Source organism: Solanum dulcamara, chromosome 2 (genome assembly GCF_947179165.1).
Source record: "Solanum dulcamara chromosome 2, daSolDulc1.2, whole genome shotgun sequence".
In the NCBI taxonomy this organism is placed as follows: domain Eukaryota; kingdom Viridiplantae; phylum Streptophyta; class Magnoliopsida; order Solanales; family Solanaceae; genus Solanum; species Solanum dulcamara.
The window spans coordinates 1,826,736-1,842,766 of record NC_077238.1 but is presented as its reverse complement, the minus strand read 5'-3'; the positions used below and the strand labels follow the sequence as shown (position 1 = coordinate 1,842,766).

General features: G+C 30.0%; 3 protein-coding genes across 3 annotated transcripts; 2 read left to right on the top strand and 1 right to left on the bottom strand.

The window, feature by feature from the left end:
* Positions 1-4,512: 4,512 nt before the first annotated feature.
* LOC129879947 (glycosyltransferase BC10-like) lies at positions 4,513-7,438 on the top strand. Its single transcript, XM_055953703.1, has 2 exons — positions 4,513-5,139; positions 6,733-7,438. Exons 1-2 carry the CDS (start codon positions 4,588-4,590, stop codon positions 7,375-7,377), a joined length of 1,197 nt encoding a protein of 398 aa, XP_055809678.1. The 5' UTR covers positions 4,513-4,587; the 3' UTR covers positions 7,378-7,438.
* Positions 7,439-8,562: 1,124 nt separating this feature from the next.
* Positions 8,563-9,767, top strand: LOC129879945 (glycosyltransferase BC10-like). Its single transcript, XM_055953702.1, has one exon. It carries the CDS (start codon positions 8,570-8,572, stop codon positions 9,728-9,730), a length of 1,161 nt encoding a protein of 386 aa, XP_055809677.1. The 5' UTR covers positions 8,563-8,569; the 3' UTR covers positions 9,731-9,767.
* A 150-nt stretch (positions 9,768-9,917) lies between these two features.
* LOC129879944 (probable leucine-rich repeat receptor-like protein kinase At1g68400) lies at positions 9,918-14,098 on the bottom strand. Its single transcript, XM_055953701.1, has 2 exons — positions 12,652-14,098; positions 9,918-10,720 (listed from the first exon to the last, which is right to left on the bottom strand). The coding sequence occupies exons 1-2, from the start codon at positions 14,006-14,008 to the stop codon at positions 10,044-10,046; spliced, it is 2,034 nt and encodes a 677-aa protein (XP_055809676.1). The 5' UTR covers positions 14,009-14,098; the 3' UTR covers positions 9,918-10,043.
* Positions 14,099-16,031: the final 1,933 nt, after the last annotated feature.

The following is a 16,031-nucleotide window of genomic DNA, read 5'->3' as shown; positions in this document are numbered from 1 at the left end:
TAGTTATTCTACCTTTTATTCTGCATAAATAGTAATAGATTCCCTTAATTATAACTTATACATGTATTAGTTATTTGAGTTTCTAAATTACGAACAAAACATTGTATTAATCTTTTACATGAATTAACTTATCTCTTAATCAACTACTAAACGTGATTACTTATGCAAGATTTAATACTTTCACATCTGGCTTATTTGGAAAATCTATTATACTATAGGTGAATAATGGTGATAGTGGTGATGGTGGTAATAATGGTTGTGAATTAGAAGAACAATAGTTTAAAATTTGGCCATTAATAACTTGTAAGTTGACGCTTAAGTTTGTGAAATAAAAAGGTGAAAATAATACCACAAGCAAAGAAGAAAAAATAAGAAAGGAGATTTAATAATTTGATAGGCTTCATTATGTTAAGAAAGTAGGAAGAAAGAATTTGAATGAAGACAAAAGAAATCGTAGTGTGTATATATAGAGGTATAGTAAATCATAATCCATACCAAATTAGGGATCTATTTAAATCATAATCCATACCAAAGTAGGAAACTATTAATATATATATACATATAGACTTTACTAATTAAATCATAATCCATATCAAATTGGGGATCTATTAAAATATTTTTTTTAAAAATTATTAAATAAAGTCGATAAAAATTACAAGAAGACAATATTTTGGTTATTACAACTTGGAATACAAGTCAACAACATAGACGAGTATTTATAGTAAGTATTACAACTTTCCATCTAAAGATTATTGTAAGAATTATTTTAGGCATATGAATTATATTAAATGTAACATTAAATTAAACTTGAGCAAGTCTAAAGTAAGGTTTATATTTATTTTCATCACTATAAAAAAAATCGTTAATTTCTGATGGACGTTCTGTCTAAATCTGGTTCATTGCTAACAAATTTTCGATAAGAAATTATTAGAAGGTTTTTCATAAAAAATTTGTCGAAAATCATTAATATCTTATGAATGTCCCTTACGTTGAAAAATTCCTAAATTAAATTAATTAGTATTCTATTGAATTATACACCTACCTAAAATACATTAACCTTCGACCTTATGATCTTATTAACAATGAATTTGGAAATTACACCACGAAAAAGTAAATGATTAATTGGTAATCACATGCATTGTCATTGGTAAATCCACATTTATTTATTTTTAAATTATACAACTATGTAATATAATGCAACATGCCACAAGAACTTTGGATTCATATAACATTCTTTGACATAAGCATACTAATCAAATCCACGTCATTAATTACAATTTCAAAGAATTTTATAACTTTAGCTTAAATTTATATTAATATTAAAATATTTGCTTAATATATATAAATAATTGATCTCAAATTTGATAAGTCAGTCTATCATAAAATTTTAAACTCATAAATTTAAAATTTAAAATTTGTCTGTGCAAGAAAATGACTGACTTAGGTTAGTCATAAACATAATAACTTTTGTCCAACTGTTTGTATATGTATTTAGAACTGTACTTTAAATATCTGATCAGTAATGTAGTTATTATTGTTTATTAACTTAATATCGCTACATGTTTAATGGACTGAATCGTGGAAATCTTTGAACATTTTTATTTACTATATCTCTTTTTAATAATTGATTAATTAATTTATTGTATATACTACTTTGGCACCTCTAAAAAGCTTTTTGACTTTTAGTAAAGAATATCTATAATTTGGAAACTTATTTAAAGAGATTATTCCTCGTGACGAAATGCATAAACTCCAAGTGTTACTTGTTAGTTAATTACTTCATCATTCCAATTGGAACAAATAATTAAAACCTTAACTAATTCTTAATCTCATAAGTATTTACTAAATTACTAATGGTTTTGATTAGTATTGTTTCGATAAAGTCTAAAATATATTTTATTTGGATCATCAATCGATGTTGAACATCTAACAACCTTGCTAGTCAACCTTAAAAGAAAAACAAAGGACGTAAAGTATTAGTCATGAAGCCAATAATTTTGTTAACACTATTTAAAATTTAATATTGTGTATATAAATTAATATTTGACTTATGTTATATACACAATAATATATTTTTCTAGTGAAGGGTGTTCAATCTATATATCTCAGCTACTAAATAACAATATCGACACATAAGTGGATCTTGGATATATAAGCTCGGCAGATTAAATTTTTAAGATTCTAACCATTGAATTTATCGTAGTTTTATAATTATGAATTCAAATTTATTCTGTATGGTAGTTTTAGTGGATTTCTACACAAATGTATGCGTCGTATTGAAAGTACATACATCGCAAAAAAAAAAACTATACATAATATATCACTAATATATTGGTAAATAGGTCGTAGAAAATATGATTTATTTATAATTTGTGGCTCATATGTCATTAAATAATATTTACAACGAATTTTTATTGTTAAGCAACATAAGTTGTTCATCGATAATTCAGTCCATAAGTCATGTTTCTAATTATAGTGTGATGAGTTCAGATGAATCCATTGCCGCAATATTGTAAGCTTGCAACAACCTCGATAAAATAAAGACACGTATTATATATTTATTGAATTGATATATACGTCGGTTAAAAGTCATTTATATGTAGAGGTCAATGGTCATTGCCTTTTGTTTTGGGAAACTCTTTTGACAAGTTTTCTTCAATGGCAGCTAATTGCAACAGAAAATTGGACCCAAAACTGGAGGCCCCTTTGACCAACTAACTATATTCACAATTATTGCTTTTTATTATTTTATTTTTATTTTCACACGTTAAAATAATTATAAAAGTTACAATTTTTTAATAAATGAAAACTAGTTGCCAACTAAAAAAGACACTTAAGAAAAACAATAAGAGGAAGCTAGGTATCTTTTGAGACTCTACAAATTTGTAATTTGAATATGCTTTGAATTATGTCCTCTCTTTATTTTTATTTTTTAAAATTATTTATTTTATTTTGTTTTGAGTTTTATTTTTTGTTTAATTTACTTTTTTGGTTTTGGATCTATACTTTTTTTTTGAACGTATACTTGAAATTTTATTGTTGGATGAAGACAAGGTATATATATATATATATATATATATATATATATATATATAGACAAAGAGTAAATAATGATTTTGATGAGCTATTAACGTGTCGTTTGATATGCGGGATGAAATATCAGATATACAAAATAATTTTATGAGATTATATTATTTTACTTTTTATATAGGATAATAGTTTCATTATTTTAACATAAATAACGAGGCAATAAATTTAAAATTAACTAATACCTTAAGTCTCAAACATGAAGGGGCTGTCTTTTTCTATTTACCCCTTCACCCACGCCTATCAATGGAGTGACGCTTTCTAGGGGAAAAAAAGACACTTCGATATAAAAAATATCTCATATTTATATAAAATTTAAAAAAGAATTGGTATTATTATATAGATTATATTTTAATTAAATATTAGTAATTGATTTTACTACTATTCATTACTTATAATAAGTCATGTGGTGACAACATTATATAGAAGTAATAGGTCACAAATTCCCCAAAATTTATCAATTTCACTTTCCTCTTTTACTTTATGCACATGCAATTTCCTTTCCTTTTCCTTGTAATCTTTGAAAAAGAAATATAAAAAACTATTGACTTGTTCAATAATGTTTTCTTTCCAAAATAAATCCACCGCATTTGAATGATCTAGAATCAGTTTGGCTGCTAATACGTGTTGATTTTAGGTCATATATGTATGAAAAATATTAAAAGAATTTATACACAATTATTGTAATTTTCTAAATGTAACTAATACGTATTTATTAAATAACATTATTTTAATTATCTTTTTATATGAATTATTGGATTTTGAATTCTTAAAAAATCAACTTACTCGATTATTCAATAAATTATTTATGCATATTAAATAAAATTTAATATAATACATAATTTAAATCTAAATTATTGAGTTTTATCGAAATCATCGTAGAAAACAATAACTCCACCCCATGATTTTATACACAATCAATGCATAGAGGTTAAACTCAAAACACTACATGATGAAGTTTTTGATGGAGTATTAAAACTTGACTTATTGATGACGTTCTTAACAAACTTTTTTATCAAAAACCTTTTAGCGATGAGATAGATTTCGATTGGACATCGTCCGTTAAAATTGACGATTTTCTAATAGTGAAAATAAGTATAATATTCACTTGAATTAATGAATTAATAAATATGAAAAATCAAAATAATCTTGTATTAATGTTTTGTAAAACATAAACTCCAAAATCTGTTTCACAAAACATAAATTCAATATTAAGTGTGAGTCACACATATACATAGCCCTCTATATATATTTTTTTAAAATACTCGTTTATGTTGACTTATATATATTCCAAGTTGTAATATATAACCAAAGTATGAATTTTCTTGTTTTATTGTTATTTTTATCGACTTTATTTAATGATTGTGTTATTTTTATAAATATATTAATAGATCCATAGTTTGGTAGGGATTATGATTTACTGTACCTCTCTATATATAAGGATTTTTTTTCCCTTCATTCAAATTATTTCCTCTTTCTTTCTTCTTTCTTCTAAACATAATGAAGAACCAGAACCAAAACCAAAACTCCATAGCAATGGCTATCAAATTATTCAACACTCCATTAAATATTATAAATCTCCTTTCTTCTTTTTTCTTTTTTGCTTGTGGTATAACATGTGGTATTATTTTAACTTTTTATGTCAAAAACTTTAGTGTCAACTTACAAGTCATCAATGGCCAAATTTTAAACTATTCTTCTTCTAATTCACAACCATCATCACCACCACCACCATTGCCGCGACCGATAATTCCTCGATTAGGGTTGAATGAGTATATTAAGCCAATTAATGTTGAACATGATATGAGTGATGAAGAATTGTTATGGAGAAGTTCAATGGTGCCAAAAGTTAAAGAATTTCCATTTAAAAGAGTTCCAAAAGTGGCTTTCATGTTTTTAACAAGAGGGCCAATTTTGTTATCACCACTTTGGGAGCTATTTTTTAAAGGACATGAAGGACTTTATTCAATTTATGTACATTCTGATCCTTGTTATAATCAATCACAAGTTGATGAAAGTTCTATTTTCCATGGAAGGAGAATTCCTAGCAAGGTTAGTTTCATATTATATAACTTCTGTTTTCCTCACTTTAGTATTTTTTGTTAGTGGATTGTTAATTGAGTCAGACAAAGATTTAGTATTTTTAAATGGAGAAGGGCGGAGGAATAAACTAATTGTCTCCTATGATTTTTGGTTTCCCTTGGAATCGACTGAAATCGAATTAACGTTGAAAAATCTCAAATATTTTACTTAATAAATAAAATTATCTGATATTTATATCAATGAGTTTAGAGGTAGCTAATATTATATGAAATTAGTTGAAGTGTTTTGTAAATTAATTCATCAAACACTACGATTATAAAAAAGAAAAAAAGATAAATGAGGTTGCTGGAATTCATAAGGTTATGAAAATCTACTTTTGTTTTATAATATTTGTCACTTTACTATAGTACATTGGAATTGAGGTGTCATTAGCTGGGACCAAAAAAGTGGACCATTTTGTCATAATAGTAAAGTTTGTGTAGGACTCTGACAAAACATAAATGGAATAATAATTATAAAAAAGAAAATAATTAATTGAAGGATATTTAAGTTGTTGAATTGTAAAGAAAAGAATGGAGTATTGAAGTAGTCTATATGCTATGATTCTTTTCTTTATGAAAATTCAAGGACAAGTCTAGAAACATGAAGTTTTTTACTATTCCAAAAAAACAACTAGTCAATAAAAAAAGGAAAATAAATAAATAAATAAAGTAGTTCGATTTATTAGAAACCTAGTGGTTTGTATTTATTAGCAATTAATCATAATATAATCAGAAATTTCGAGTCTAATAACTTCGGATTATTAAGTAATCTCTTATAAGGAGTAGTCCTTTAGGCTCTAACGTAAAGTTTTCCAATGCAAATTCATGTGCTTGACTCTTAAGATATTTATTTAAAAAGTGATCTGGGTATTGAATTATTTTTTATATCGTCAACATATAAAACTTAAATTATATAACTTTTAAATAATTAATGTTCTGCATCAAAAAAAAAAAAATTCTTTCTTAGAAACAACATATGATCTATTAAATTATTTAAGAAAACCTAACTTGCTCTTCTTTTATTACTCTCTTTAATAATTCTTTCCATTTATATCATAGATTTGCTCTGACAAATCATTGGTTCTATGCCTATATGCTTGGATAAATAGTTGTATAATATTTATGGGAACCATGTGCTTTATTGAGAAGCAAACTACTCATGCCCCTTGTTAGATTTTTTTTGTTTTTTCATCCGGTATTCATTTCGAAATTCAACTAATTTAAATTTGATTTAAAAAATTTTATTTTGAAAATAAAATATTTTTTTATCAAATGCAATTTAATTCATTGATATGACTTAAATTTGAGACCTTTATTTTAAAATGAAGTACTTATAACGCTCCAATCATAACCTTTTAAGTCTTTTTTAGTTTACCACTGTCTGTTATTTGGTTTGGGGTCTGAGTAATATTAACTTGTAAGAGCATGTGTAGTTCGAATTATTTATAAAATTCAATGGCAAATACATTAATTTCATACATGCAAAAGTTCAATGATAAAGTTTCTTGAGAGTTGTTATAGTATATCATAAATTAACTTTTGTTTAATTGATGAAATGCAGGAAGTTGAATGGGGCAAAATAAACATGGTTGAGGCTGAAAAAAGACTACTAGCAAATGCTCTTCTTGATATTTCTAACCAAAGATTTGTTCTTCTCTCTGAAGCATGCATTCCCTTATTCAATTTCTCCACAATCTACACTTACCTAATGAACTCCACCAAAAATTTTGTGGAGACTTATGACCTCCCCGGCCCGGTGGGCCGGGGTCGGTACCATCCACAAATGGTACCGACGATCAAACTTTCACAATGGAGGAAAGGGTCTCAGTGGTTCGAAATGGATAGAGATCTCGCCTTAGAGGTCGTTTCGGACAAGACGTATTTTTCGATTTTCCAAAAACACTGCAAAGGCTCGTGCTACGCCGACGAACACTTCTTGCCGACTTTCGTGAACATGAAATTCGGGAGTAGGAATTCGGGTCGGACCTTGACTTGGGTTGATTGGTCGAAAGGCGGGCCTCACCCGGCCCGATTTTATAGGTCGGATATAACTATGGAGTTTCTGGAAAAATTGAGAAGTGAGAGTCGTTGCGTGTACAATGGTAAGAAGACTAGTGTTTGTCACTTGTTTGCAAGGAAATTTACACAACATGCTTTAAGTAGACTCTTGATTTTTGCACCAAAGGTTATGCAATTCAACCATTAATTAGGATTAATTAACACAGATTAATGTACATGGAAAAAAATAATTCAATTCTTTGTACTGAGTACTGACCTTGATTTGATCACATGATCAATGGGTCTCATTCTTTGATTTTGATTTTTTCTTTTATCTTTTTCAGTTGTAAAAATAGCAAAGGTGAGATAATGTAAGAATTCCAGTTTTAAAAGATAATTTTTTTGCTAATTCATAATATTGGTGTTTATGTATTTTAATATTAAATAAAAATATTAAAGTTTATATGTTAGTAGATATAGATTGGCAAGTGGATGATCATCATTTTTTGTGTAACTACTAATGTCATTATTTCCTACTAATTGCCCCACTAATTCTTTAATGGCTATCCACATTTTTTATATTTATTTGTAGAATAAATCCTACACCTATATATAAAGGATTTTTCTTCCTTTGTGTAATAGAGAAAATGATGAGAAACGAGGGAAAATATTGTAGTGTGTAGTGAGGTTAGAGTAGTGAAAGAAAACTTAGAGAGGAAAAAAATTATTCTATACAAAAAAATATATATTCTCCAACTTATTCATAATTTTATATTGAAGGAAAGTGGTCTTTCGGTGTAGCTTTGGACTCTTTATTATATTGAAGGAAAGTGGTCTTTTGATGTAGCTTTGGACTCTTCAACTAATCTGGAATTGTTTGAGTTATACGATGTTGTTGGGCTATTGTATCCTGAAGGGAATAAGTCAAAAATTATATATATTTCTGAATCGGTGAAAATATATATAAGTAAGACTTTTGCAAGACCTTCTCGTATCTATTTAGTTTTCCAAAGTTTAATTTATAGTTACATTAAATTCATATGCCGAATATGATTCTTACAATAATCTTTATATGGAAAGTTATAATACTTACTATAATTATACATTTTGAAAATACTTGTCTATGTTGACTTGTAGTCCAAGTTTTAATATCCATAATATAAATTTTCTTGTTTTATGGTTATTTTTATTGACTTTATTTAATAATTGTTTTTTATGAATATAGTAATAGTTTCCTAATTTGGCACGGATTAAAATTTACTATAGTCTATAAATATATTAATAGATTCCTAGTTTGGTACGGATTAGGATTTTATTATATAGTCCATATATAAGATTTCTTTTCCCTTCATTCAAATTATTTCCTCTTTATTTCATCTCTCTTCTTAACATAATACGTAATGAAGAAACAAAATAAAAAATCCATAGCAATGCCTATCAAATTATTAAATCTCCTTCCTTATATTTTCTTCTTTGCTTGTGGTATTATTTTCACTCTTTATTTCACAAACTTTAGTGTCAACTTACAAATCATCAATGGCCAAATTTTAAACTATTCTTCTTCTAATTCACAACCATTATCACCACCACCACCACCACCACGATCGATAATTCCTCGATTAGGGTTGGCTGATTATATTAAACCAATTAATGTTGAACATGATATGAGTGATGAAGAGTTGTTATGGAGAAGTTCAATGGTGCCAAAAGTTAAAGAATTTCCATTTAAAATAGTACCAAAAGTGGCTTTCATGTTTTTAACAAGAGGGCCAATTTTGTTATCACCACTTTGGGAGCTATTTTTTAAAGGACATGAAGGACTTTATTCAATTTATGTACATTCTGATCCTTGTTATAATAATAAATCACAAGTTGATGAAAGTTGTATTTTTCATGGAAGAAGAATTCCAAGTAAAGAAGTTGAATGGGGCAAAGTAAATATGGTTGAGGCTGAAAAAAGGCTACTAGCAAATGCTCTTCTTGATATTTCTAACCAAAGATTTGTTCTTCTCTCTGAAGCATGCATTCCCTTGTTCAATTTCTCTACTATCTACACTCACCTAATCAACTCTAACAAAAATTTCGTGGAGACGTATGACGAACCCGGCCCGGTGGGCCGGGGTCGATACCATCCACGAATGAGCCCGACGATCAGACTTTCGCAATGGATGAAAGGGTCTCAATGGTTCCAAATGGATAGGGATCTCGCCATCGAGGTCGTCTCGGACGAAACGTATTTTCCGATTTTTCAGAAGTACTGCAAGGGCTCATGCTACGCCGACGAGCACTATCTGCCGACATTCGTGAACATGAAATTCAGAAGTAGGAATTCGGGTCGGACCTTGACGTGGGTTGACTGGTCGAAGGGCGGGGCTCACCCGAATCGATTCAATAGGCAAGATGTAACTATGGAGTTCCTGAAGAAGCTGAGGAGTGAAAGTCGTTGCGAGTACAATGGTGAAAAGACTAGTGTTTGTCACTTGTTTGCAAGGAAATTTACACCACATGCTTTGAGTAGACTCCTGAGATTTGCACCAAAGGTTATGCAATTCAACCATTAATTAGAATTTATTAACACAATAGATTTTTTTCTTATTTGTTTCCCTTGTAGAAAAACAAATGTTATATATGTTAAGAATTTCAGTTAAAGATCATATTTTGCTCATGCATAATAAGTTGTAACTTGTTTGATTAATGTTCTTTATCTTTAATATTTGAAAGTAGCAAGGTCTGTAAAACTTATAAAACTTCTCCTAAAATTCTTTCTTATAGATGAAGAATTAAAACTAAGAGGTTAATTTACACAACTCAAATAACAAATTTTTTAAAAAAAACTTTCACTACTAGCTAAAGCTAATAAAGGGTCACTACTCACTACTGACTTGCACCACATGTATTATCTTCTGAAACAGCAGGAGAGTCAGAAACAGAATCTGTAGCTGTGTCATGAGAAGGTGAAACCTCAACCCCTCTCAACTCTTCAATCATTTTCACAACATAATTTATTTTAGGCCTTTGATCTGGTGATGTTGTAGTACATGCCATTGCTATCTGCAATAACCCCACCATTTCTTCTTCAATGTCCTTGTACCTCATCAACTCCAAATCAAACACTTCCGCGGTCCATTCTTCCCTCACAACGGATTGCACCCATCTTGGCAAGTCCACGACCCCTCCATAGCTCGTTGCGAGGCCAACACCATTGTCCACGACTGAGGGGCATTTCCCGGTTAGTAGCTCGAGCAATAGGACTCCAAATGAATAGATGTCGGACTTTTGAGTTATTTTACGACCATCCAATGCAACTTCAGGGGCTCGGTAGCCGTTGGTTTTTGGGACGGAGGATGGCATTGCGAAGATGGCTAGGCCAAAGTCGGAGATACGTGCATTGCCGCTCTTGTCAATGAGGATGTTAGTTGATTTGATGTTGCCATGAGTGAGTTTCAAGGACTTGCATGAGTTGTGGATGAAGGCTAGCCCTCGAGCCGCTCCTGCTGCAATCTTTAACCTTGTTGTCCAGTCTAAAGGAGTTCTTCCAGGCCCTCTGTTACCTGTAGCAAGAAGATTCATGACCATCAAAACATTTACTCAAAAACTCCTATAAAATGGAACACTAGCACATTTTCACTTGTTTCCCTAAAAAATGCATTATTCCTCCGTTTCAATTTGTTCGTCTTATTTTCCTTTTTAGTCCACTTCAAGAAGAATGTCTCTTTCCATTTTTGGCAACTCTTTTATTTCAACCTTCTACATGGCATGTTTAAAACTCCATGTCAAGTTAAAATCAAACAATCAAGACAATCAAATTGATACGGAGGGAGTAGTTGCCATAGAAAGATAAAGGGGCAACTTTAACTAGACAAAAGAACAAAAACATGGGAAGAGAGGACAGGAATATGATGTTGAGACAACAGACTTTGATGGAAGGAATAGTAGCACATAGTTGTTCATATATCTAAAATGAGAAAAATTAACATATGTAGCAGCTGTCTCCTATTACATGAGTGACAGGTGCAATTCAACAAGTTGATTCTTTGCCATTTGAACAAGAAAAAACAAGAGTTTATTTTACTACCTACCTACCAAACAGATGCAAGATTTGCACAATGGCACTATGTGAGTACTAAGTGAGGTGAAAAAGACAAAACAAAAGCTGTAGAGTACAATGAGACAGTAGGGTCTCTCTTTGCCTAAAAAGTGTGAATTTCTTTCTTTTGCTTTAGCCCAAAAATCAGAGAGAACACATTCTATTCATCTGGTACAACTAGTCCTTAGCTCTAATCTTCTGTCACTTTAGGACCATCATGAGTAAATTAGATTCTTTTAAAAGCTTTTTCAAGAATAAGATGATAAAGAAATAGTTTTAATTTTTTAATAATTTTAAGTTCCCTACATTGAAAACCCAAAACAGCTTATGTGAGAAAGACTGTAAGATCAACCCATCACAAGAAATCATTTTGAAGCACCAATTGGATTAAAGGAACTCACAAACAGGACCTATTATGATATTGAATTGATCATAAGTACCATTTTCAGTATCCCCACATGGCTAGCTTCAATTATGTAACCTTTTCCTATAGAAACATTAACTAAAGCTAGTATTGCTGTATCGATTCTTATTGCATCAGAGGCTAGTCCTGGTGACCAAAAGCAATTAAAGACAAAAAGCAAGACTCAAACCCCATATGATTATGCTACTACTTGCCAAACTTGACCACCCAAATCAATCAATAATCTTTTCTTTTCTTTTTATTTGGTTCCCATCTGGTGGGTACCTGCATTGGGGCCGGATACGGATTCACCCCGGAAGTCCCACGTAGGGTCAAACAGCTGCCTAACAAGGGCGAGTCCATACTCAAGGCTCGAATTTGCACAATCAATATTCTTTTCAACAACACAATGCTAAAGATTTTCTTTTTCTTCAAGAAATAACTAATATGGATATGTTATAGTACTATGAATTTCTTGAAGAACAGAAGGTTGTATAATATTTACCATGAAGAAGCCAAAACAAGTGATGAAATCATATGTTATAGTACTATGAATTTCTTGAAGAACAGAAGGTTGTATAATATTTACCATGAAGAAGCCAAAACAAGTGATGAAATCATAGACCAAACTCACCAACAACTTCATATACTTTCAAGCTAAGCTAACCAAATTTGGGTGTCTATTCCTATATGCATCACAGGCTAGTCCTTATTAACAGTTCCATCCAAAAAGCAACTAAAAACAAAAACAAATAACAAGACACAAACCAACCCCATGTGACTTTTGCTACTACTTGCCAAACTTCACCACCCAAATCTATCAATTTCAACAACACAATCCTAAAGATCACATTTTTCTTTAAAAAATTAAACATACTCGGCGTAATTGTCTGGAGAGGTAAAATGTACGTATACCTTTAAAAATTAAGTCATATTTCAATATGTTAGTACAATTGAATATCTTGAAGAACAAAGGGTTGAACAAAACTTACCATGAAGAAGCCAAAACAAGTTGCCATTAGTCATGAAATCATAGACCAACAACTTCTCATCTCTAGCAAAGTAATATGCTTTCAAACTAACCAAATTTGGGTGTCTAAGTCTTCCCAACACTTCCATTTGTTGTTCAAATTCCCTTTTACCACAAACATTCAATTCTTTCAATCTTTTCACAGCAACCACATTTCCATCATCCAACACAGCCTTATATGCAGTCCCAAATCCTCCTTTTCCCAACATCTCAGCTGAAGCTCTCAACAAATCCTCAAGCTCAAACCTCTTTGCCCCTTCGAAAAACAACATTTTTCCTCTCTCAAATCCACTCGTTTGATGGCCCGTATTCGGATACGGGCTCGATGAGTACACAATCTTTTCACCTTCAAGAATGTGTGACCTATTTTTCTCAGAAGAGATTTTCCTAATGCAGAAGAAACAGTAGAGAAAAATACACACAATACATAGAACAAATACATCGCCGAGTATAATGGCGATTATTGCTAATGAGCTCATTTTACCATTACTATGGTGGGTATTTTTTGGACTCAAAGTTGCAGAGTTTACCGGTAATGAGCTCGGAGAAGATGCAATGGTAGTTTTTGGACTTACCGGAGAAGCCATAGCACCTGCCGACGACGACGACGGCGGCGGTTCACGAGGAACCGTCGTTGTGCATTTTGGCAACGGAGAACCACAAAGAACCTGGTTCTTCCCAAAAGCAGATTCCGGGAAACGAGATAAAGAAAAGGGTATTTCTCCTTCGAGTTTGTTACCCGAAACGTTAAACTCTTGAAGATTAGGAAGATTAACCCCAGAAATCTCACCGGAAAACCCATTTCCTTCAAGACGAAGAGTAAGCAAATGGGTCAATCGATTAACCTTCACCGGAATCTTACCGGAAAACTTATTATACGATAGATCAAGCCTGTAAAGCTTAAAAAGCGAGGTTAACGACTGAGAAAACTCCCCAGAAAACTCATTATGCGAAAGAAACAAAAGCTTCAAAGCTGTAAGATTAGAAAGATTCGGAACAGAACCTGAAAAATTATTGTATTTCAAGCTTAATACTCTTAACTCTTTAAGAAATACAAGGTTTTGGAAAGACCCTTTTAGATTAAGACCTTCAAGAACTAGTCTAGAAACTCTATTGTTAAGACAGGATACACCAGTCCAAGAACAGGGGTCAGTTGATGAGTTCCAGTTATAGAGTGAGTTGGTGACATCAGAAGATGATTTGAAAGCTAGTAATGGTGCAATGTCTGGGTTTGGGGAAGATTCAAGAAGGGAGAAGAGGAAGAAGAATGAGAGAAATGTGTAATGGAAGTTCATGATGAGTGAAGGAGTAGCAGCCATTGAAGAGTGTTGATTGAAGTGAAGAGAGAAACAGATTACTGAAGAAGGAGTAATATGGAGAAAGGTGGTAGTAATTAATGTTGAAAATAATGTGACATTTGTGGGGCAATTAATGCAAGTTATTATTTTAGTATATAGTGTTTGGATTATGTAATAATAATAATAATAATAATAATAATAATAATAATAATAATAATAATAATAATAATAATAATAATAATAATAATAATTGACATTGAAAAACTTTAATTTGAATATTTTTTTAAACTTACAATTTAATTATTTAAAATTAATTATAAATTAAAATTTATTTAATCGAATTTTAATTAAATATTTTAAATAATTTTTTAAATACGTGGCGGCCATCTATTGGTTATAATTTAATTATTTAAAATTAATTATAAATCAAAATTTAGTTAACAGAATTTTAATTACAGAAAAGAGCCTAAAATATTCTCGAACTATTGAAAATGGTATAAAAATGCCCTCATGTCCTTTTCCGTTAAAGAAAAAGTTATTTTTAGATCTAAAAATAGATTTTAAAGGCATTTTAGGCCTAATAGATGTATGAGAGACATTTTTGTAACGTTTTCAATAGTTCAACGACATTGTATGCCCTTTTTTGTTTTATTAATCTAAACTTATTAATGATGCGTTGAATTCTAAATTAGACTATTACTTTCTCTCTTTTATATTGCTTGACATCTGTTGACCTGATACACTTCTTACAAAAGAATTAATAAGGAATACTAAATTAATTTTATTAATGACGATTTGAAGTTCTAAATTTGAATGTTACTATTTAACTTAGTTATCTAATACTAAGGGTAGCTTGGGAAAATATAATAAAATTCTTTTAATTTGCTAAAACGTATAAATAAAATAAAATATTTAATTTTTAATATAAGAGATTAAGTAAAATGATTCGGATAGGATATTACTTTATGTAATTATTTAATGCTAAGAGTAATATAAGAAAGAAGTAATAAAATTTTATTGATTTATTAAAAGAGACAAAGTAAAATGAAATATTTTATATTTAATATATGAATCAATTAAAACGAAACGGAGAGAAAAGTAAGCAACACTTTTTACTGTTCTTTCTAAATGGTTGATTAAGATTTTAAAACACACACATTAAAAAGATTATTTAGTAGAGTATTAACTTGGTATAAGGTTTACTTGGCAGAGTTAGAGATCCTTTATGTTTCCTTTATCCTTTTAGATAATTTATTATTGGAGTAGGGGTGGAGTTGAGAAAAATTAGTGTCTTTATTGATATTTTAAAACAGGAAAAATATGTTTAAAACTTTTATATACAATGCAATTATTTCTTATTTAGAAGTTTAGTAAATATAAACTGGAAAACAAAAAAGGGAAAATGATAATAGTGGGAAGATTTAATGGCGTGATTTATTGTTCAATAAAGTACACTTAAATAAGAATTAGAAGATTTCATGTTTAAAAATCATCTAAATAAAAAATATTATATGGTTTCTTTTTATTTGTCTAAGTTATCGCAGATAAAGTTACTCGATATTGAGAAAATGAGAAAAGAGACTTAATCGGTACTAGTGTTGATGGAAAATAGCATGTATACGTGAAATTAATAGATGTATACGCAAAATTAAAGATAATAGTTATTCCATAAAATTAATCTGATACAAATAAACTGATTCAAACACCGCGATTATTTAAATAAAATTAGTAGGAAGTGGTAGGGCTTTAGTGGCTTTTTGTGTCCTAAGACCTTCATAAAGAAACAAAGCAACGTTCTTTTGGTCTCTCTTGAAGTACTCAAAATTTCACTTTTGCTTTTGGGTACAAAACAATAAAATCTTTCAAATTAAAAAAAAACTTAGATTTTAATTTCATGCCATGTAACATCATTTGTCACTTCCATACTACTGTAAGCTAGGAAGAATAAAGCCTTTTTTGATTGACCTATCCCTATATTAAATAATGAATGTTCATAAAAAAAATTTTAAAAAAATCGAATCCCAATTAACACGCTCTTGTAAAT